Source organism: Blennius ocellaris (genome assembly GCF_963422515.1).
Source record: "Blennius ocellaris genome assembly, chromosome: 21".
Classification (NCBI taxonomy): Eukaryota; Metazoa; Chordata; class Actinopteri; order Blenniiformes; family Blenniidae; genus Blennius; species Blennius ocellaris.
In genome coordinates, this window is record NC_137670.1 from 12415822 (window position 1) to 12439401 (window position 23580).

The 23580-nt window shown below is 46.4% G+C and overlaps 1 protein-coding gene and 1 long non-coding RNA gene across 2 annotated transcripts; one reads left to right on the plus strand and one right to left on the minus strand.

The window, feature by feature from the left end:
• Window positions 1-535: 535 nt before the first annotated feature.
• Window positions 536-15499, minus strand: prr12a (proline rich 12a). Its single transcript, XM_080517695.1, has 15 exons — window positions 15325-15499; window positions 13348-13505; window positions 12854-13015; window positions 7927-12578; window positions 7335-7562; window positions 6348-7065; window positions 5689-6194; window positions 5417-5533; window positions 5084-5217; window positions 4293-4741; window positions 4066-4185; window positions 3443-3540; window positions 2618-2749; window positions 2132-2227; window positions 536-1990 (listed from the first exon to the last, which is right to left on the minus strand). Exons 1-15 carry the CDS (start codon window positions 15405-15407, stop codon window positions 1856-1858), a joined length of 7788 nt encoding a protein of 2595 aa, XP_080373821.1. The 5' UTR covers window positions 15408-15499; the 3' UTR covers window positions 536-1855.
• Window positions 15500-18353: 2854 nt separating this feature from the next.
• LOC308146092 lies at window positions 18354-19910 on the plus strand. Its single transcript, XR_013937097.1, has 3 exons — window positions 18354-18495; window positions 19269-19392; window positions 19661-19910. It is a non-coding gene; the product is annotated as an uncharacterized lncRNA (long non-coding RNA).
• Window positions 19911-23580: the final 3670 nt, after the last annotated feature.

The window sequence follows — 23580 nt, forward strand, 5'->3', positions numbered from 1 at the left end:
GTTAAACTGTGAATCATATTACTAAGATACATTTTGAATATAATTTTAAAAGATCACAAACTGATTTAAGTATTACCGGCAAATGAATTTAAAACCAGAAGTGTTGCAGTGACGGGAGCTACAGACGGTTTGGACTCACCAGATATTTAGAAGTGTCTGCAGATCCCTCCAGTTAACATGATCTCATGTCAAAAATCAGAATCAACCAACAAAACGTGCAGCTTGAGATTTGAGTGAGTGTAATGCGCTTCACGAAATCACAAATAGAGACGATTTAAAGCCACAATTTGAAATTAACACATAAAAAGCAAGTATAAAACACTTGTTGGTCTGTTGTTTTTCCCACTCCCTTCTCTTCCAAAGGCGTTGTTGTAACGTTGTTTTACTCATTTAGTCTGTTAAGTGCTTAATAAGATTTATCTGAGATACCATTGAAATAAAGTTCACTTTCAAATAACGGTTCAACACTGCCCAATCAGACGTTCCCACGCATGCACACAGCCCAGAAATGAAACTGAAATTGTTCTTTGCTGATTTTATTTGTTTCTCAAATACAGGAGTTAATGTACAGAAGGACAAAGAATTTCATCAAGAACTGTACAGTATTTACACATCTTTTTTTCCTTTTTTTATGGAAAATTAGATTGTTTTCAAAATAAGTCATAGTATGCACAAACATCAAAATGATAAAAATGAAATGACCTCTTTAAATATTACGTATTTATACTCATTCTTCCCTAACGGGAAATGGATAGTTTACTTCTTTTTCTTTGCACCTGCATGACTGATGATTGAACTGAAGCACAACAAATGTTAAGTTTCAAATAGATTCTGCCGTTCGCCTTTTTTCTCTCCTTTCATCCTTTTTTTTTGTTTGTTTTTTTCAAAGTTATTTTACACCCACTGTATTTGATACAATATTTCTGTCTCAAGGTCTGTTCTTTTGTATAGAGGGGAAGACGACTTGGATATGTGGGTTATGATTGTATACTGAACCTGTGGAAAGTAAAAACTTATTTTTTTCTTTTTAAAACGTTCGGGCAGCTAACCAGCGGCTTGTGAGAGTTTAAGTTAAAAACCTCCTCATATAAATAATAAAAATGTGTTTATATATTATCACACAGCTGACTGGTGCTGCCCTGCACATAGTACAGAAAGAGAGAGAGAGAGAGAGAGAAAGAAATAGAGAGAGAGACAGAAAGAAAGAATAGAGGATTATTAACACATTTAATGTTTCCATCCGTAGACGAGTCCGGATCACACTGTTCACGGCACACTCTACACGCAGTTTAAAAAGCATTCTCACCCTCTTCCACTCTTTTCAAAAGCCAACAGCTGATGTTAGTCTTTTCAAAAAAATAATTTATGTAAAAACTAAGCAGTAATAGTTTCTCTATTGTCTTTATGACACACAGTTCACGAGATGTCAGTGGCTCCTCCTTTGACTTGGCGTTACGGCTCCTCCTCCTCCTCCTCCTCCTCGTCCGTCCACCTCACTCCCTTTTTCACCACTGGTCAAGTCCCTCTTGACCCGTCGGTGGCCACCTGCGTCAGGTGGCGGCGGTGGGCGGGGTCCTCTTCTCACAAAAGCAAGACTTTTCCTTTAGTCATTGATCAACATCAAGAAAATAGAACAAAAGAAAACTGAGGCCAGTGTCCGAGGTCGCGTCGACAGAACCTCCCGCGTTTGTGAAAGGGCCGCAACAAAAAAAAAATTCATCCTCAGATCTTAAAGACTTGAAGAAGGGTCTGGGGGCTGTACAGCGGGACTCTATTTGTCCATGTTTGTGTTTTCTTCCGTTTTTCTTTTCTCTTTTTTCCCCCCCTCGTTTTCAGTGTCTTTGATCCAGCCGGCTCAGGCTTTGGTGCTGAGCGTGAGCAGGTCGATGAAGGATCCAAAAAGAGTGTCCAGCCAGCTCTGGTTGGCCATGCACTGCTGCACCACTTCCTCTTGGCCGGGGTCCTCGGCTGCCTGCTCGATGGTGTTGGTCTGAAGAAAAACACACACACACACACACACAAAACTGTAAACAAACTGGGACACGACGACAAAGAAAGAAGACGACATCCGGACCTCTGCTCTCCCACAATTCTTTCTCACAACATTACGAACAAAAGAGAGCGGGCTCACCTCTTTCTTGCACTGTAAGAAGGTGTGGTATTTATAGTGATGCAGGGAATGGTAGAGACTGTAGATCCGGTACGTCTCAGCTGACAGTTTAAGGTCCTGCAAGGAAAAGGTAGAAAATAGCAAACGTGAAACGGGTTTGGAAACTGAGCTGGTGCCGTCTTTCGCACAAAACGTCACGGCGATGGGTAATTCGGCAGGCGGTTTCATTTCCTAATTTTAATCTTTATCCTGATGTGTGGCATTAACACTTTTGTCTTCAAATATCAGAATCACCTGATCGCGGGATTAAAATCTCCCCAAGATGAAAAATCTTTTTAAAAAAAAGAAAAGAAAAGGCCCATAAATATCCGGACATTCCCACAACGTTTAGCATTTTGGCTCCATTGACTGCCGCAATGCAGAGGGAATTAAACCAATTAAGGAGTTTAAACTTTAACAGGTGAACAATGCAGGAATTACGTGACCGTTCACAGCAGCTATAAATACCTGTGGTTTAGGAAGCGTCTTCTTGACTCTGTTCAGGGTCTTGCGGTTGTAAGCTTCCCCACTCAGCCGCAGCCTCACCACTCCAGAGTCCAGGGGGTCGACGATGATCTGGGGGTAAGCATGCAAGACCTCCTGTAGAGGAAGAGGAAGAGAGACTGTCAGGAAAATAAAAATAAAACAAAACAACAAAAAAAAACCAATGAAGAAACAAACAACGTTGCGTGATGAAGAAGGCCGGTTAATTATTGTTCAATGTAGTGAAAAAGTGGGTTAAGAAGAGTCACTTCCAACAATTAAAACAAAGCACAAAACAGGGTCGCTTCAATTCGTTTGTACGGGAAGGCTGCACTTCTGCGTCGTCTTGATGGGACAAATGTGTTACCTTATTTGCATGATGAAGTATTAAAGGCGATGAAGGCTGCCACATATTACATAATTTGCATGTATGCTACACAAGATCTAAAAATAGGAACTGCATGTTGATTTTTTTTTTTTTCATTTTGTTAGTGACACAGTGATGTCAGTGATCACATTTTAGAACAGACAATGTTTGGACCTACACCCTTAACACGGTGATCAGAGTGATGTGGCATGTAATCAATAGATTCTTCTTCAATATAATTGTTTATTATCTGTTTCTATTAGATGTGTTGGCATTTTTAATGACAAAGCTTATGAATAATTTTAACTATGAGGCCTAAATTTGTTCAATGCGCCAAAAAATTGCTGCACATTTATACAAAGTGAATGAAAAGGGAGAAAATATCAGGTGTGACTTTGGCGCAGAGGAATGGAGAATGAAGCGGCGCATTCAGGGCAGATTACCTGGTGCTGAGAGCTCATGCTGACTCTCCTCAACAGCCTCCTCTTCTGCTCGCTGAGGATGCTGTCGATCTTCCTCATCGGAGGGAGGTACAGCTCATCTGACAGCCAATCAAAGGGACGGACGTTTCATTAGTCATCGTTCATACAGCTGCCAATCATTTAAATACCAAGGGCAAATTCAAAGCAGCTCTTTCTGGCTCCTGATCTATCAGCATTCCCGGGGCTTCCCCTCCCACCCTTCACACCTTGTTTGTTGGCATTCACTGAAATTTGCATGAGAAATGTTCAACGACAAGCCCCCCCCCTGCCATTGTGAGAACAGTTTGTCCAGCTGTGACCCAAAAAGCCTGGCAGCTGACACTCAGCGGTGATGTTTACCGAACCTGCCCGAACTTCCCCACTTTTGAAAGCGCCATCGAAAAAGCCTCCATCCAATTGTTTAAGTGCACACATCAAAGCGACAGAAAAATATACAGGCAAACATGGTGATCTAGTGGAATTAGAGGGCTGTACTCGTATAATCCAGCCTGCATTAAAGCTATTTATTTCATCTCTGTCTTCGACGCGCCTGTAGATTAAATGTTTTTTTTTTTTCTTTCCACGCCGAGTCGTGCTGTTCTCACCGTCTGTGTCCTCCAGAGCTTGAATCATGTCGGGGTCCAGCGCCGTGCTCACCAGCATCTCCACGTAGCTCCTGAACATCTCCCTCATGGCACGGTTGTTCACTCCGCCTTTCACGGGCACTGGGCAGACAAATAATAGTTTAACACATTTAAAAAAAAAAAAAAAAAAAAAGATTTTATTGCTGAAGAAAGAGAGTCCAGCACACAAGATCGTAGTGAAGACTCACTTTCATTTTCACTAGCTGCCTCATCCGATGAATCCGAGTCAGATGATGAAGGTACTTCCTTCAGCCACTTCTTCCTCTTCTTGGGCGGTGGCTCCGCTTTGACTTTGGCGGGCTTAGACTTGGGTGGCCGCTCAGGCTTTTCCTTCTCCTTCCTCTCCAGTGCCTTCTTCTCTTCCTTTGCTCGGCCGCGTTCTGCTGCCCCTCCGCGTTTCTCCGTCTTCTCCTGCTGCACCCGTTTCTCCCTCTCCCTCTCCGGTTCCCGCTCTCTCTCCTTCACTTTGTGCACAGCCGCTGGGGTCTCCTTCTTCTCTCGCTCTTTTGTCGCCGCAGTTCTGGTTTTCTCCTTCTCTTCACGCTGCACTGGCGGAGCCACCCTCTCCTCTTTCTCCACTGCTCTGGGTGGCACCTGGCTGGAAGGAGGGGACGCCATTCTGGGGACAGACTGACGTCTGTCAGACGAGGGGAATGAGGATAACACAATGCATTTATACATCGAGGACAGTCAGTACAACCTCCAGAGACACATGAAATCACCCGTTTTTACCGTAAGGCACAATGGTGATGTGTCAACTGTAAATTACCACTCATGTATGCGAGTCAGTGAACCAAGGGCCTCAAAGGTGTTTAAAACTGGAGAGGCTTCAGTTTTATTTGTAGAGTCCACAGAATGTAAAGTCAAACTGCGACAGCCACATTTTCTTGATATTGTGTTTTTATATTCAAAAAATCAACCAGCAAAAATAAGACACCTTTTCACGTTTTTAATATTCGTAAATAGACCTGATAGATACCTGAGAGCCGGCGTGGCTCTACGCCACGGTCTCCGAGAGCAGACTCTAACATAGTCCTTCTTGTTGACGTTCTCCAGGAACTTCACATATATCCGCTGATATCGCCTCTTAGCGTCCCCAAAGTAGCCAAGATACTGGGCAATAAAGAGAAGAACACACAATCTTGGGGTTAAGTATCCTCAATGTGGATGTTACAATGCATGTTGTTGCATCATCAAAGAGCAGGCTATGCAGACTTTATACATTGCTACAATTAGAGCAGTGAGAAGTATCCAGCTCGGCGTAGCCGTTTGCAGGTGTGGATGGGTTACCGAGGACTCGAGGTGAACTCACGTTGCTTGTGGCGCAGAACTGTCTCTGCCCGTCTTTGATCTCTGGACTGAACTTCTGTAGCAGGGCTTTCTGCACCCGCCAGATGGGAGGCGGCTCGCGGCCCGTCTGCAGGGCCAGCTGTGCCCAAAACACACAACACAGAGATCAGTGTAACATTCATTTATGACCTTCAACATCTTATTGCTGTTTCTTGAATGGCAACTTGGGATCAAGTGTTTTGGACTTCTCGTTGTGAGCGGCACACATTTTAAGCACGTTCACGAAAAAAATACCTTCAGAGTGCGAATGTCCTCAACCCGCACGACAAACTCGTCTCTTTCTCTGAAGATGCCCTCCCCTCCACTCTCGCTCTCATCTTCCTCACTCTCCCCAACAATGGCAGCATCTTCTTGCTTCTGGGCGAGATGCAGCGAGGTGATCTTGGGAGGCGGGGGCTCTTCCGGGGAGGCGGGGGACTCTGGCGACGGCATGGGAGACTCCTTTTGAGCCGACGACGGAGGTGGAGGGGAGGCTGGAGGAGGAGGGGGGGCGGGAGGAGGGGGAGTGGCGGGCTGGGGGACGGCAGCCTGTGGGGGAGGTGGCGGGGACGGCGACGAAGTGGGAGCGGTGGGGCTTAAAGGCTGGGAATCCTCCTGTTGTTCCTCTGGCGGAGGAGGGGGTGAAGGGAGCGAGAGCGGAGGGAGCGGGGAGTGAGATGGAGAGGATGACGAGGCAGGAGATGGAGGGACAGATGGAGGTTCAGGAGTCACGGGCTCTGGAGGAATCTCCGGGAGAGGAGCTGGAGAGAATGAAGGAGGATAGCAAATTTAGTTCAATTGATTTTTTTTTTTTACATAAAATCCCACTTTTCAAATAAATGTGTTGCTTTTTCTGAGTTCAAGAAAAAAAGCAAATAACCAGAACAAGAGATGAAAAGAAAGGCCAGCCTCACCATCAAGCTTGGGGGCACCCAGGGTTTCCAGCTGTGGTTCTCTTTCCTCTGTCATGTCACTCTCCTCATCCCCTCCTGTGCTTCTTTCCTCCTCATTCTCCTCCTCCTCCTCCTCCTCGTCCTCCTCCTCCTCCTTGTTTTCATCCATGTCCCCATCCTCTGGCTGAAGGAGGTCTGGCTCGTTGGACTGGGGCTGCTGGGCGTGCGGGGTGAGCATGGTCGGCTGGGGGCTCAGCGTAGGAGGCTGCAGCGTGGGGGTGAGCGGGGACGGCGGATGCTGAGGCTGGGGAGGCGGAGGAGGCAGAGGGGGCTGGATGTTTGTCGTCAGCTGAGGAGTGTCGTACAGAGCAGAAATGGCCGAGGAGATGCTCTTCTGGAGGTCCTGGTTCTTTCCCACGGAGTCCTCCTCGTCAGAGGAGAAAGAGGGCAAGGTCTCCAGGTTCCTCTTGAGCTCGTCCTCCAAGCGTTTGGGGCTTGGACAGTTGCCCAGAGCCAGGCCCCCGTTCCCTTCACTGTCCCCAAAGGGAGGTGGTGGCGGCGGCGGGGGAGGTGCGGGTGACAGTGGGCGTAAACCCCCTGACTTGCAGGGTGACGTTTCGCCGTTGTCCGCATCCATCCCAGGTGAAATGTCCAAGCCTGGAGGTCTTTTACCCGTTTTGAGGAAGTCCAAGAAAGAAGCAACAAATCCCGCCTTGGACTCCGAATCTTTCTCGTCTCCCTAAGAGAAACACACACAAAAGTTTTGGCTCAAACTCTTCCAAAGCAGCAAACTTGAAATCTTTCAACATTCAACTCCACAAGTACTTAATCATTATAAAAGCAAGATCATGGTGATATTTTCGCAGATGTTTAACCTCATCAGTATCATTTAGCAATTTATGTAATTTATTCTTTACTGCAATATTTAGTGAACTGTATTGTCTTCTGCATTTCTTTTGAAAGCCAAAAATCAAAACAAAAATCATAAAACAGTCCTGGAGCCGTTACCCTCTCCTCCAGTCCCTCTTCATCGACTCCTTCACTCATCATCTGATTTTTCTGCTTGTTCTTGTCTTGATTTCTGTTGCTTTCGGTGCTGCAGGGGGGGCCAGGACTTAAACCAAGAGAGGGAGCTGAGCCAACAGAGCCGTCTGACAAAGCAGGGTCCGTGCCAGACAAAGAGTCCGTCCTCAGCAATGCATCAGAGGACGACAGCGTACCAATGGGTAACTTGATCTGAAACGAAACAAAGAAAACAGTCATGAAAAAATGTTTTCCCTCCAGTGTACATGACAATCATTCCCAATCGCTAGCATTTAACTCGAGACTGATTGAGCTGAACAATGGCGAGTCTGACAATAAATAAGCAATAAAGCAGCCAAACAGAAATAAACTCCAAGATGTGCAGGTATTGATTGACCTTCCTTTTCATTGTGCACACATCCTTTGGAGTCTCACATGTGACTCACCTCATTCAGTGTTTTGTTGTGTTACCACAGAGAAGTACAGCATACTTTAATAACTACTGTTTGTTTTTACATTTATCACACCGAACCCGTTTGAAGCACATTAAACATACCCTCGATAGTGTGCAACTGACCTTGAGAGGTGGAATCGGCTCGTGTTGCTGCTGCTGAGGCTGGTGATGGAGCTGCTGTTGCTGGAGGTGATGATGGTGCATCTGATCCTGCTCCTTCCCGCTCATTTCCATGTACATATCCTCCCTCCGGCCGCCTCTACCTCGACTACCACGGCCCCTGCCCCTGCCCCGGCCCTCTACGTTGAACGCCCCTCCCACTGGGGATGCACCCATCTCCCCCATCATGCCTCGTGGAGTGTAGGGCTCAGGCATGGGCCGGATGCGAGGTCTGCCTCTTGGCCTCGGGGGGCCGTCTCTTTTTGGCCGGGTAGGCTTTCGGCCTCTCTTCTTGGGTCCGTCTGGTGGCAAGAGGGAGTGCGAGCTCATAGATGAGTATCCAGAGGAGTGATAGAAATCAATGTCACCCATCAACGGGCTAAGAGATCCACTTCCCCCTCCTCCCTTTCTGCAGCTGGACACCAAATCTGGCAATAAATCCGGGAGCCTCCGGCTGTTCAACCGGATATCAGCCGGTTGATCGGCTTTATCTTCGTCGTCTTCAAACTCATATTCTTGAGCGTAACTTTTCTTAGGCAGTGTGTTAGGATCCCTGCGCTCTTTCAACAGGTGGAAAGAGCTGGATTTGAGGAGCTTCTTGGGACGAGATGAGCAGAAAATTGGAGACTGGAGTCCCCCAGAACCCGGTCCTGGGTTAGGACCTCCAGGCCCAGCAGACATTTTAGCTCCAGAGTTGTTCGGACCAGCAGTATTGGAGCCCATACCCATAGCTGGGCCCTGGGACTGTATCAAACCAAGTTGTTCAGTGTTGACAGTGGAAGGAAGCTCATGTGTTTTCAGAGAATCTAGATCCAGAGTCATAGTGTTGTTGCTCGGCTCTTCCAGGCCATGGCAGTATGGTTCATAACCCTGATCTCCCCCGTGGTGCCCCATCATGTCATAGCTCGCTCCACTATTTCCCCCTGCCCCTCCTGCATTCTGCCCGCCTTTCATGGAGTCCAATCCCTCTTGCCCAGTGTGACTTTCATTCATCTCCTCCTGCCCGGGTCCAGCTCCTCCAGCACAGCTCGACTTGTAGTCCTCTGCACAAAACATGTCTTCCATTCCTGGAAAAAAAGAGCGGTCCTCATCCTGAAGAAGGGAGTCCGGGAAGCAGATAGAAGTTAATGGGACAAAGCGATTGCTCTGCTGATTCTGGTCTGCTTTCTCTACCGGGCTGACGGTGTCAAACTGGTGTTGCTCTGAGCGCTGTTGGTCCAGTTGGCTCTGCTGAGGGGGGAGCTGGGAGGATAGAGGCTGCTGGGGGTCTGGCTGCGGTTGGGAGTGAGCAGAGGCAGATGATGGGGGTATGTGGTGAGGGTGGGGGGGCTGTTGCTGAGGGTGGTGGTGGGAGTGGGTTTGTTGGTGTTGCGAGGTCGGGTGCTGCTGCTGTTGCTGCTGTGCGTGATGCTGCGAGAGATGGTGCATGTGAGGCGTCGAGGATAAACCGATATCGGGCTCGGTGAGGAAGGAGTGGAGCTCGGAAGCCGAGTGTTGCTGCGAGTGGTGGCTTTGCTGCTGCTGATGGTGCTGCCTTTGCTGCTCCTGCTGTCTGTGACGCTCGCTGCTGCCACCATTCCTGCCCGCGCTGCCTGCACCGCCGCGTCTGTCTTCCGCAACTGCAACATCTGTGCTGGATGTTTGAGAAAGAGAGCGCTCCAGCATGTCCAAGGAGGACACAACAGAGCTTTGTTTGACTTGGCTTGGCTCGTGCTGATGTGCCCCGTGGTTGTAGTGAGCGGCTGCCACCTCCAGAGCTTGAGACTGCAGCTGAAGCTGGAGCTGGGTGGTTTGCGACTGAGACGGAGCCTGGTGTTTACTGGAGCCAAGTCTGGCACCAGCACTCTCCATCACGGCCTGTTGTTGGCTGATGGAGTGCTGCTGCTGAGAATGGGAGTCTATTTTGTGGTGTTGCTGATGCTGAGGGTGGGAGTCCATTTTCGGGTGTTGCTGATGCGGTTGGTGGGAGTCCATTTTGTGATGCTGTTGGTGCTGTCGATGAGAGTCCATTTTGTGGTGCTGTTGGTGGGGCTCAAGCTTGTTGCGGGTGGTGTGGGACAGCACGGACTGGAGCAGATGGGGCGGCTGACGGGACTGGTCAGTGGGAGAGTCCATGAGGGACGCAGCGGCTTGAGACTGGGAATGCTGCTGCTGAACCTCCGGTGTTTTCTGGGGATACGGTATTTCTGTGCGCTCCTGGGACTTCTTCTGGAGCTCCATTTGGGTGTGAGGCGGTATCTGTGAATGTGACGACACATGCTGACTGTGCGAGGAGTGCTGGGGCGCAAGGGAGTGCTGAGTATATGGGTCACCCCGACCGTAGTGGACAACTGAGCCTAAGCTGTCATGATGATGGAGATGGGAGTGTACTTGGTCAGTGCTGCCTCTCCCACTGCTGCTCCTGCTGCTTCCAACAGACCTCTCATTTCTTTGCTGCTGTTGTTGCTGCTGATGATGGTGTTGTTGGTGCTGCTGCTGTTTCTTTAGTGACATCTCCAGCTGGTTGTCCAGCCCTGAGATAGACCCTCCCGAGCCTGTGTTTCCGACTCCAGCTGTGGCTGTGGCACTGTGGGTGCGTATGACACTCTGTGGGTGGTACCTCTCCTCAGAAGTTTTGCTCATGTCATAGCTCATGCCTTTCCCAGAGTCAGTGGTTGGTGGCACTGACTGGGGCTGAGGCTGCGTCTGCTGCGGGGTCTGTTGGGGTTGTTGCTGTGAATGGTGATGAGCAGCTTGTGGGGCAGGACTTGCTTGCGCTTGTAACAGGTGCTGGATCAGAAACTCATCATCATCATCTACTTCCTCTTGGGATCTTTGAGAGCCCACTCCGAGCATGGAGGTGTCCGCCTTTGTTTTGGAGGACGTGGAATGATAGGACTGAGGTTGGGAACTGGGGCCTCTGGTGTCAGGGAATCCTTGTGGGGAAGACAGAAAAGTGGGAGACAGAACAGAGGAAATATACTTGTTTGAGCCGGGGCCTCCTGGAGACTGCGTGGGGCAGGTGGGCACTGGGGAGTGCAACCCTGGACGGATGATGCCAGAGTTGCCTGACGGAGAAGGGCTGGAATCGGGAATGTGATAAGAACCTCCAGCGCTGCCTCCTCCACCTCTCTCACTGCTCATACCGTTTCCAGTCCCGCCTCCTGACCCAGAGTTTCCACTCCCTGCGCCACTGCTGCTTCCTCCGCCAGACGCTCCACTACCTGATGAACCACTCGATCTTAAAAGAGCAGGCGAGTGACCTGGGGCTCCATAGCCAAGTGATGGGCTTCCAGCGCCACCAAGAGAGGAGGGAAGTGATCCATAAGCGGAATCAGCCCCGTATATGTCAGTGGAGTAAGACTGACTTCGTCCCCCTAAACTCCCGTAGCCTTTCCCACCTGTACCAGAGCTCAAATCTTGCGCTTGTGGCGAATTGAAGCCTCCGTAGGACTGAGCCAGGTGGGATGTCGGAGGCTGATTAGGGGAATATGACTGTGTCTGTTGTTGGGGTGGGGTCTGTCCAGTGAGAGCAGAGGTGGAGGTCTTGACAGGTGGGACAGGAGAACCATAGCCTGAAAGGCAGGATTTAGTGAGAGACTGAGGAGCTGAGGAGGAGGTGGCAGGTGGCTGCTGCTGGGGGGCTGGAGGCGGCGGCGCTGGCTGTGGGGGGGGCTGCTGCCTGGAAGGGGCTGCACTTGAACTTGAAGTGGGAATTGAGTTGGAGGGATGAGCCCCAGAGGTGGCAGACGAAGAGGAGGAGGATGAGGAGGTAGAGGAAGCAGAAGGGGGCGTGTGAGGAGTCCGTGAAGATGACGCCGAACTGCCAGAAGAATAGCCACTGCTGGAGCTGCTTTTGGTACCTTTACCAGCAGAGGAAGAAGATGAAGAGGAGGAGGAGGATGAATACGGAGGCTGAATAATTGGCCGATACTGCTCAGTGCGGGCGGCGGGTTTGTGGTCAGACGAGGGGCTCTGGTCACCCAGTGGGCTGCAAGAAAGACTCGCATGCCTGTGATGGGTGGCAATCTGCTGGTACCCCGCCCCACCACAGCTGAGGTAGTGCTGCAGGGAGTGGGCAGCAGAGGATGAGAGCTGTGACTGCGCTGGCGTGGGCCGCTGGTAGTGCTTAATAACACTGTCCTGTCGCGGCACGGCTCTCTCCTGAGCCGAGTTGGACTGAGGCTGGGACTGAGGCTGGGGCTGGGCTGAGGAGAACACTGATGGGTTATACAGCTGGGAGGATTGATCCTGAAGCTGTGATGACAGCAGGTTGAACTGGTGAGACTGCAGGTGTCTGGCAGAGGATGCCTGAGCTGATGTGGCGCCTGTGGGATCCTGGCTGCCCCTGTAGGCAGCTGCAGCAGCACCCTGTGAGGACAGGAGTCTGTCAAAACCCAGACTTGACTGGGAGGGGGCTTTGATGTGTATCAGGGGGTCATGTGGGGAGAGCAAGCCATTGGACGTGGGGCTAAATGTGGGTGTGTCCTGGAGGGACAGAGATGCAGCAGGAAAAGAGCTTCTGGAGAAGGATGCCGGATGTTGATAGGCTGATAGAGCGGAGGAGGAGGGGAATGAGCCGGAGCCGGGAAGCGCTCCGGAGATGAATAGTTCAGGAGGAGCAGGCGTGTGCATTGCTGTTAGAGAAAAAGAAAAACATTGTAAAAATACTCGATAATCAACAAGTTATGATTTTAATTAAGATGAATAGAATAATAAAAACAGGAAAATCTTTATAAATAACAAGTACAGTAAAACATTACACTGTATTTGAGAACAGGTACATACTAACGCCATCAGAATAATAATGCAGCCAAACATTAGGAGAGGTTTTTTTTCCCTCCAAATGTCATATTGACAGTGGGGCCTGTTTGAATGTCAGCACATCAGGGAGGATCTAACGCAGCCCCACCTGTCTGCCAGGACGGCGTGCGGAACTGGGAGAGAAGAGAGGAAGCAGAGGGTGGAGGCTGGGGACCCCGGGACTCCAGGGCTGAGATCAGATTCATGACAGAGGCATCCGGGGCAGAGGGGCTGGCATGGTGAAGGCCAGTGTCAAACAGCCCCGACAGACCTGAAAGAAGAAAAGAACGGTCATATCAAGTATTTGAATAACATTATAGATATGCACAGTTGGCTGGACAGATGTATAAATTAGGAAAAGCTAATTAAACAAGTTTTGTGTTTGGCAACCTGCAATTCACAATCTCAAATAGGATGTCAAAAGTTATAATAGGTGTCTTCAGCATAAGAATGTAGGTTTAAACATCTATAGCAACAACTTGATTGAGATATAAAAGAACACATTTTTCAAAGACAACAATCCACCAGGGCTTGCATGGACAGACATAATTCATTGTGGGGCCCCTTATGGTGGTGACATGGAAGGTATGACATTTATCTTACCCAAACTCCGTCCAGCTGCTCCCCAAGCCCCGCCTTGGCCAGAGCTCCCTGGGTGGTGATTGGTGGCATAGCCCTGCAGAGGGTGTGGGGTGGCGTAGGCTTGTCTGTGAAGGAGCTCAGATTCAGGGTGGGATGATCTGGAACTCCCATATACAAGACTGGGAAAGAAAGTGGGGGAAGGCAAGAGTGTGTGTGAAGTGTCATTAATTTCAGAGCACATTTACATAAACCTAATCAGCTCTCAATACATGATCACTGAGGAAAAAGGTTGCCTGAGCCTGGGTCACTTTTTTAAAGGACACGAAATTCTGAAGAAGAGTCAATTGTCAAGACAACAACACACATCAGATGTCATGAGGAGGTTCATATTCATAATAAAGCTTTAATGGGCTGCAAGTTCAAATCCGAGTTTGTGACTTTGATTTATCCAGGATAAAAAAAACTGAAATGTCCACTTGATCATTCAATCAAAGTGCATTGAAGCGGATGCAGGTGAGTAATATTCTAATGACTAATAACAATAATAATAATAATGACAGATGGTTAATTTGCACCAATTAGAAAGAAATTCCCATAACATAGCCTGATTTGGACCTTTTGGACATTTGATATGGTGGGTTGGTGGAAGCTTTGATTGTCCCCTAGGTGCTGATTGTTGCTTTACAAAAGATGAAATGCGTGGCTGCCTGGCTGACCGGATAACATGTTAGCATGTTGCTGCTGGTAGCACCGCCTGGCAGCACAGCTCAGGCCAAAACTGCAAGGCCAATCCTCGCCATAAATAAAGCACGGGAAGCCAATGTGCAGAAGTAAAACCCAGAGAGGGGGTGAAAAAAAAATGCAGTTTTCTAAACTCACACCAGAGGCGAGGGACGAATGTGCTGAGCACTGATTATGTTGATGTAGCTAACAGCTGGACGGTGCAAGTCGACGGAAACGCAAGCTAGGCTGCATGGACACACCAGGCTGGTTTGTTCGGCTAAATACGACCCCCCCGAGTGGTGCAAATGACTCTTCTATGTGCCACGTAAAACAAATGTGCGTTAAAGTGTCACACATGTGCGGCTAAATACGAGAAAATGATGCTGGCGTGCGCAGGCCGCAAGTGGCTGCCTTAGCGCTAGCTCCGAGGCTAACGGACGCTAAAGACGGCTAGAACGCACAGTCCAGGCAAATTTCATCCCAATTTCGTGCTTTCACGCTGTGTTGATCTCCATTGTTTTATTTATTCGACAAAACAAGAATGCACGGGAGGGGTTCGTCACATTTTTCTATTATGCAAATGAACACTAACTAGTCTTATAGCCACCATCAATTATCTGGATCATGCTAATGGGAAAATGCATCCCCAAAACTCAATTTACACAGGGGTAGCATCACCTCCACCTTTTTATATCCCTACATTCCCTCCTCTTCTTTTAAACAACGCAACAATTACAGGGGTGCTTAAAGCATCCCTCTCCGTTAATATGCATCAGTTCATCTTGTTGATGTCTGTCATGGGGGCTGCTGCTGAGGGGCTTTGCTGCGTCTGCACTCTTCGCAGTTCTTTCTATCAATCCTGTGAATTTATCTATATCAGGCTGTGTGTCAGGGGCCTGCACACACAGGGAACAATAATTCCTATGGATACTCCAGACATCTTCCCCCCTCTCTCTACACACACACACACATACACACCTCCACCCCGCCAGGTCTACCTAAAAAAAAAAAAAAAACCCACGTCTGTCAATCACATTCGATTCATATCCCCACAACCTTTCCTTTCTCCACCCCGCCCACCCCCACGACTCATCCATTCCTGTTTATAACATTATTTCTATGCAACTGTTTGGATGACAATGCACTCCACATAATGGCAAAGGCATGGCGCTGCATGTTGAAGCCAATGGCGACAATTTGTTTACATGGGTCACACCGTGTGCCCTGCGAGGCAGCAGCCGATGCGTGCACACATTGTCTGAATCCGATGCATACCTTGCTTTTGCCGATCTCTCGTAACTCCATCCTGCTCCTGCGCCCAAATCTCCGAAGCCTGTTCCCGGGTAATTCCTATCCATCTATGTCCTGTACAGTGCGCTGCGCCGAGGATGAAAGCAAAAAAAAAAAAAAAAAAAGGGCCAGATTACAGTGAGCAAAAAATAAAAAAATAAAATAAAAATAAAAAATCCAGTCTTTCAGGCTATTTTCCCCGGTTTCATAAGCAAGTCCTCAGGAGTGGAAAACAGCATATTGAAAGAGAAATGGAGGGGAGGAGAAAGCTGGATGAAAAAAAGAGGGGGGTCTACGGGGTTATAATCCAACCACCTCCAAAAAAAAAAAAAAAAAGCCAGTCTTTCTCTCCTTTTCCTTCGCGGCTCACATTTATCATTTCCACGAATGCAGACTGGGGGTGAAATCAGTCGCGGTCATGATGAAGATGCCGCGGATTTGTCCGCCGATGGGCGAATTGCTGAGAAACATTTGACTTGAACGCGTCCTCCTTTTTTTTTTTTCCTCCTCCCGTCTCTCTCCTCCCCTTTCTTTTAGGCTAGTTTGGAGGCTACGCGCTTTGCTAGTAGCACGGTGGGGGCAAAAGATTGCAAACGACCAAGGCCACGGTGGTACGCGACCATTTCCCCCCCTTTCTTTTTTTTTATTTAAAAAAAAAACGAAAGATTGAAAATCTTTCTCTCTCTCTTTCCTCCTCTCTTCTCTTTGCAGGCAGAATCGTTCCCACCCCCTCCGGAGCGGAGCGGCTAGCAGATGCTAGCTGTCAAGAACGACGCATCTAAATAAAAAAAAACTGCCCCTTTTTTCCCTTTCAGTTCCTCCAAACTTGCCTCTTTATTTCACTGTGGGGGCTGGAGCGAGTTCAAAAAGCGGAGATGATTTTCCACCACTCCCACAAGCGACTGAAACCAAACATATTGAGGAGAAACGGAACGAGGAAGTGTAAAAGAAAGCAAGGCCGCGTTTTGATATTTTTTTTACTCATTTTCCTCCCGGAGACGCCATTTTTGAAGGCGGCTGGTCGCTCGTGCGTCCTTCCTCCCTCGCTCGCTCTCTCTCGCGCGCGCTCTCTCTCTATCTCTATCTCTCTCTCTCTCTCCCTCGCTTCCAGTCTGTCTCTGTGTCTCTCTACCCCTTCTCTGTTTCTGTCTGCGGTGACCTCCATTCACCGGACAACCAGACCTGCTCGCTTTTCCACATTTCACATCTCTTATGTTCCTGCACTTTATTTCAGCCCCTCCTCCCCGAGTGCTCAGAAGAAATCCTGTCATAAATCAGATTTATTGAATCCCTGCAATCAATCTGCAAGAAAAGAAAAACAAAAATCACATTTATATTTCCCTCCTTTAATTAATTAACCAGACTGCAGTTTGCATGTAATGAGAAACTCACTGGCTTCACTTTTATTTTCATACACCACACTATTCTGTAATATTTACCGAATCCAATATGCACATAATTTAGTACACCGGCAGATGGCACACTGGATTTTACGCTCATCATTACAAACTATGTGGCTTCTCGGAGTCCTGACACACTGCACTTGGCTTTTACTGTAGTTTAACTGCCCGGTGGTTCGATTTGCTCTCAGAAATCAAGAAAAGTAAGGCGTTGTAAAAGTGAATTTCTGCACATATTCACAATCCCATTTGTTTAACGATCACATACAGTCAGGACTCGGGAGTTCCAATTTATTTGTTCAGAAAATCCATCATTGTGTGTGTGTTAGTGTCGGGCGGCCTCTAGTGGTGATTTTCAGCCATGTAACAAGATTGATATGTTTAGAAGTGACAACGCTTACATATTTTTCCCCACCACTTTTTGAGACATTGCACGCCAGGGTTGTTTTATCCTGATCTGTACTATTTATGATATGTACAGAACCTACAGTATCGTGTTGTGGTAACATTAGCACCCCCACATCAGTCAGTCACTTTACACTGTGCCATTGTGAATGGGCTGTAATCGTAGACACCAAAGGGATGGAATAATAGATGATATTTGCTGAAGTCCACCAAAGGCCAAGGTCAGTTTTATACTTACGGTATTACAATTTTAGAATATGTTATTAATAACTTTCAACGCACAAATAAAGGAAGTATCTCCCAGTGACATTTACCCATTCATGTACACACTTAACAGAGCCGGTGACCACAGTGAAGGTACACAATAGACAGGATGGACCAGTCCACCACAGGGCAAATACAAGAGGGACAGACAACCACACTAGTTTACATTTAGAGCTACAGGCAAATTAAAGTTATCGTTTAACCTCAAAAGCATGTAGGAGGAAATCCAAGTACCAGGAAATAGCCCACACTCAAGGAAAATATGCAAACGCTACACAGAATTGATGTCACAATACCCAGACAACATTTTTTGCTGAGGTAAAAGCGTTAACCACAGTGCACCTGCCAGGCTCCCAATGTCATTTCATTTCATTGTATTGCCATATTTAGTTTGAGACGCACACTGCAAACCTGAAGACATTCATTTCTACGAGATGATTGTTATAGATTGTGCATGGTTTTCACATCTGAATGTAATAAAAACATATTGTTGTAATAGTATTAACTACACCAATTCTACTGACATGTGCTTTATACTTTTATTTTTCTGAAAGCATTTAAATTCAAGATACTATGTGGAATAGCGGTTGCATTATTTATGTGTTTTGTCATGGTAATTCAAAGTGTGATTGTTCAAACAAATGTTGCGATTCTCAAAATTTAATCCGGCGAAACAAAAGCTCTCTGCCAAGTAAAACAACAGACAGGGATGAAGGAATGTTTTGGGTGCCCAAAATTATATAAGCTGATCGGTGTAAATAGGCCAGATTAAAAAAGTATCACTTCCAATATAACAAATGAAACGCAGATTTAAAGATTTTTTTTCTTTACAATTCACAACCACTATTACATTTTGGAATTCCGCCTTTAAAAGCATATCACACACGGTCACTATCAGGCTGACTTCCCTCCGCCCTCCCTCCTCCTTGACTTGTCGTTCCTTCACCTCTATCTGTAACCATACTTGACTGCAGCTCTCGTGGCAACACTCCTCCACTAAACTCAAGCTCTCTTCTGTCAAAATGCCAAAGCCTGACGACACTGTGCCAGCGCCCTGCCAGGTGATCAAAGAGGACATTGATAAATGGTGAGCTGTGACTGGAATGATTAAAAAGAAAAAAAAAATCACAGAAGCAGAAACCGTCTGAAAAAAAAAACTTTTTTTTTTTTTTAATCAAAAGTGCTTTTTCTTGTCAATGTGGAGGTGCAGAAATGCAACATCTTTGTATTACTTTGTGAGCTCAAGATAGATTCGTTCCTCTGTGTTTCGGTTCCTGTTTGATAATGGGAGCTCTGTGGTCATCACTAATTGAGTTCTATGCATAACGTCATTCAAATGATCAGCTTGTTAGAGGGCCTGTGGGGAGACCATTAACTCTAATCAGACTTAATGTAGAATACGTGTTTATAATGCCTCTATTTCTACTCACTTCATTGGAGTGAATGCAATGGCGCTTACATAAGGTTGTGTACCGTATCATAAATGTCTTGAGAAGCAGAAATAGATCTGAAGTTTTAAAATAGCCCCTCCACATGTATGACCTATTGCACTGGACTGATTCTTGCCTGGCTGTCGGTTCATGTTACGTGCATGCAGGGAGCAGCAGATATTTGGCGTATGTCCACATGCAGTGATTAGTGTCAGAAGAGCTTCTACACAGATTACTCGCTTGTATTCATGCAGTTAAAAGAAAAGGCAGATAAAGGGTTTGAGCTCAAATACAATAATATCAGTCCATGCCGGAATAAGCTCTTTGACACAAACGGAAGTCTGTTTTTAGAAGTCTGTGTCCATGCGGCTTCCGTCACTCGGCTCGATTTGTTTTGCATTTGTCTGTGAAATGTGACTTTGTGTTTCAGTATCAAGGAAAAGGGAGCAGAGCACTGTAAAGACCTCATAGATGCCTTCCAGGTCTGCATAAAAACTCTGTCTGAGGGATCATAATGAAAACAAGAAATGCAACTGTGTAAAAAAAAAAAAAAAGTAAGTTCCAAGAAATGCTTCCAAACTATAAATGCTGTTTTATTTCATCACAATAAACTAACTTACATTTTTTTTTTAAATCAGACTGTGATTTCCAGATGATCCTCACTTGTGTCTTTGTATCACATAGTGCATAATCACCTCAATACATCTTTGATGCAAAGTTATATGAGAGATTTGATTCTTTCTATCGTTTCATGTTCTTTCCTGCTTATTGCTGCCTCAACACACTTTCCATTACTGTTTTTTTTTCTTCTTTAAATCACAGCCTCACTTCAAAGTCCCTCACTTTCCCAACCCCTTCCTTGCTTATTTCACTGGACTGCACCATCTGAGCGCTGAGGAGGGGGTTGATGATTCTGCACTTCTGATACTATACTGTATACCGATGTGAATATGTACCTTTTCTATTCTGAATTTTTTCTAATTCCAAAATGGGCTAAATTCAAATGTTGATTATGTAAGCACTGTACATTTTATGCATGAACTGCACAATGCAATAAATACAAAGTGTGTCATGGTATGTCTCATTACTTAACAAATCTCAATTCATTCCCTTTTTTCTATAAATATCATCAAATTGTTGTCTGAATGGGCTGTTTAAATCTGTCTACTGACCAGGAATAAGCACCCAGGTTGAGTAGTAACTCTTAATAGAATTAAGTGGAGCTTGTTAATCTCTGCTTAATCCTCACATTAGTACCTCCAGCGAGCGGTCTGAAGTCCATTTTCCAGTCTAAATTTCAGCAGTGAGTCGGGGGTAGGATCGAGGAAATGCAAGATTCAAGCGGGGAAAACAAGTCTGTTTTTCAATTATTGAAACAATAAAGATGAGCTATTTTGAGACAGATAAAACAAAGTAATATTTTTGTTGCGGGTTTTTTGGACGTTGAACTTTGTTTTTGTCCTTCAAATATTGATATTGACCAATGACTTTCTATCTTTTCCTTTCCCCTAGCTTTATCTTTTAAAGTGTAGCAGGATTTTATTTATTAAATTTTTAATTTTTTTTTTTACAATGTGTACTACTTTGTTATTTTCTCCCAAGGTAAACAAATGATCTCATACGGTGTGCTCTCCATGGCCCTGGTGTAGGCCTCCTTGTCGTTTTTTTTTTTCTTTTTCTTTTCAAAACTCCGGCTCTTCTCACACCAAAATCAGACAGGAGTAGAATGAATAGAGTTCCCTTTCTATTCCTACATCATGGTTGGAGACAAATCCTTCCGGCTGCATGAAAATCAACCAGCTAGGCGCAGATGAAGATGGGCTTTGGGGAATTATCCACCCACACACAACATTTCAAACTGAGATTTTAGAGATTTTTCAAGGCACTTTACAGATGATACATTCAAATGTCCTACTTAGCCTTTTTATAAAGCTGTCATCGCCGCGTGATTCACTGGGATCAGCTACCAACACTTGTCTGCTTTCTCTCCAGATAAGGTGGTTTGAAGGGTCGCCTCTTTTTAAGATGATCTGCTCACTATAATGTGTTTTGTGAATTTGGATTTAAGCAAAGTTTCAATATAAACTGTAAAACATCAGTATTTTAACCCTAACCCCCCAATACAAAACAATAGCATATTGCCCCTGTATCATTTACAATAAGATTTAAATAGTAATTGTGTTATATAAAGGCATCTGACAATAAAAGTCAACCACAGAGAGATAGACAGTCATACACATGTACTTTCACATCTGCACATAATGATAGGGTGGCCTATTAACCTCACACATATTTTTAGAGGGAAGTGGAGTACCTGGATAAGATCCATGCATACACAAGGAGAACATGAACACTCCAGAGAAGAGGCCCATCCCACACTAGAACCCAATACCTTATTGTTATAGTGTGAGAACGTTCACAATTAAATCACCATGGGACCCTGCAACATGCATTGTGATTCCATTTTTGGAGGGCATTTGTGCTAAATCTGCACTATTATACTAATCTGTGCATTTTTAATGAGGCAACAAAGTGTGTCAACAGGCTGCAACATGCACAATACCAAGACCAAACGCTTCAGTGACAACAAGTCATCAGCTAATGTTTACAAAATAATGACAGGTTTTCTGAACAAGTTTCAATTCAATTCAATTCAATTCAATTCAACTTTATTTATATAGCACCACATTTCTAGGTGTTTCTAACAGAGAGAAACCCAACAAATCCTACGTGCTTCAACATGAGTATAAAAAAACACCATAACAAGAATTTTACAGAGGAAGAGGTAATTTACTTTGTGTGCTCGTATAATAATTTTATTGCCACTTAGGGATATTTAGGATATTCTAATTGTATTCACATGTCAATGCCATTTAAACAAGACATTAAGTAACGTCAGTTTAAAGGCTAAATAAAAGTTATGTTCTCCGCTAGGGCTGTTTTTGTATGAAAACTGGATAGATAGATAGATAGATAGATAGATAGATAGATACTTTATTAATCGAAAATTCAAGGAATAAAGATATTATTATTATTATTGTTTTTATTATTATTATTATTATTATTATTATTATTATTATTATTATTATTATTATTATTATTATTGTTGTTATTATTTTATTATGTCAGGAGATTCTTTGCGGGCTATAGAAGTTGCAAACACCCGAGTTGGATGTCAGTGAGGAGAACTAAATGCCCCCTGCGGGACAGCAGCATCCTGGGCGATGGACCAGCAGCGTCCCGTCCTCCTCCGGCGGGGTTTCCCGGCGTCCCCTCATCCTAACGCCGGTAATATCTCGGCTGCAGCCCGGGGACCCGCTGTCATTGCGGCCGGTGTCGAGGCAAAAGTAGGGAAAAGCGTATTTTGAGGATGACGATGATGGTGATGATGACGATGATGGTGATGAGGAGGAGGAGGAGGGGTAGGAGGAGGAGGAGGAGGGGGGCGGGGGAGCGGAGAGGATGGAGAGGCAGTGAGACCCGGATGCTGATGCGAGTGAGGCGAAGGAAAGGAAGAGGGGAGAGGAAAATATCGATTTACGGCAAGAAAAACCGAAGGGAGGATAATACGAGGGGCCTTTACCCTGCGTGAACCGCAATCAGGGGAGAGGACCGGGGCAAGCGACGCGCTCCATCACTGCATTTCTCTGCACCTGTGCGAGGGAGGAGGAGGAGGAGGAGGAGGAGGAGGAGGAGGAGGGAGAGAGAGGAAGAGGAGGAGGACACGCCAAAGGAAGAGGAGCGGAGGAGAAGATGCTGTGAGCCGCGACTTGCAGGGATGTAGAGAGGCAGAGAGACGAGGAGGAGAGACAGGGAGGCGGAGGGGGGAGAAGAGGAGGAGGAGGACTACGCTACGCGGACGAGGGGGAGCGAGAAGAGAAGGGGGGGGGGGGGGGAAATTGGTCCTAATAAGAATAATAAAGATGGTTGTTTCGCGGGCGGACTGCGCTTCTTCACCTGGGAATATTGCGAGAGCGCGACGGCCGTCCGGCGGATGCGAGCGTTTGGCGACGCCGAGAAACTTCAGGCGGTGTCGGTGTTTTTGACAGGCGGCCGTCGGTCGAGGCGGTGAAGCTAACGCTAGCCTCGCTGCTGTGTGGGAGAGCGGCGGCGGCGGTGGCGGCGGGGCTAAAATAGCATGTTGCACCTGTAAAATAGGCCCCGGCAGAGATAACAACACTTTATTTTCTATTTTCGTCAACGCGCTGGACGTTTCCCCTGCCACGCGCGGCCTGCAAATGACATAAAATCCCTCGCTCGTGTTTGACGCTCTCTATAGCGGCTGTTCTTCCCTATTAACCGTTATATACAGTTAAAGTGCAAGTTATACAAATAAGCTAATGTACATAGGGGGGGAAATGTCATTGTCATGTTTATCTTTAGGGTAGAGGTCGATATCTAACACAGCCTAGCAGCTCACTGTCATCTCAGTCGCTGGTTGAATCTACAAATAATAGCTGTGTTCTGTTTTTTTTTTTTTCTTCAAAGAAAATCATGTTTATTATGCTTCATGTAACAAACAATATCTAGATCATCATCTGTCACCCAAGGTGTTGTAGATCATCAACAGTGTGACCTGTCACAAGTAACTTCGGAGTGGCAACAAGGCAGTCCTTCTCAGTCCCGCATCCTCTTGTATCCCCACATCAACATCTGTATAAGCTGTACTATATCACAGGACTTGCAATACTCAGCCGTGCAGTCGTAGTAATAATTGTGTATTCGCCTCCAGTGAGAGCAGT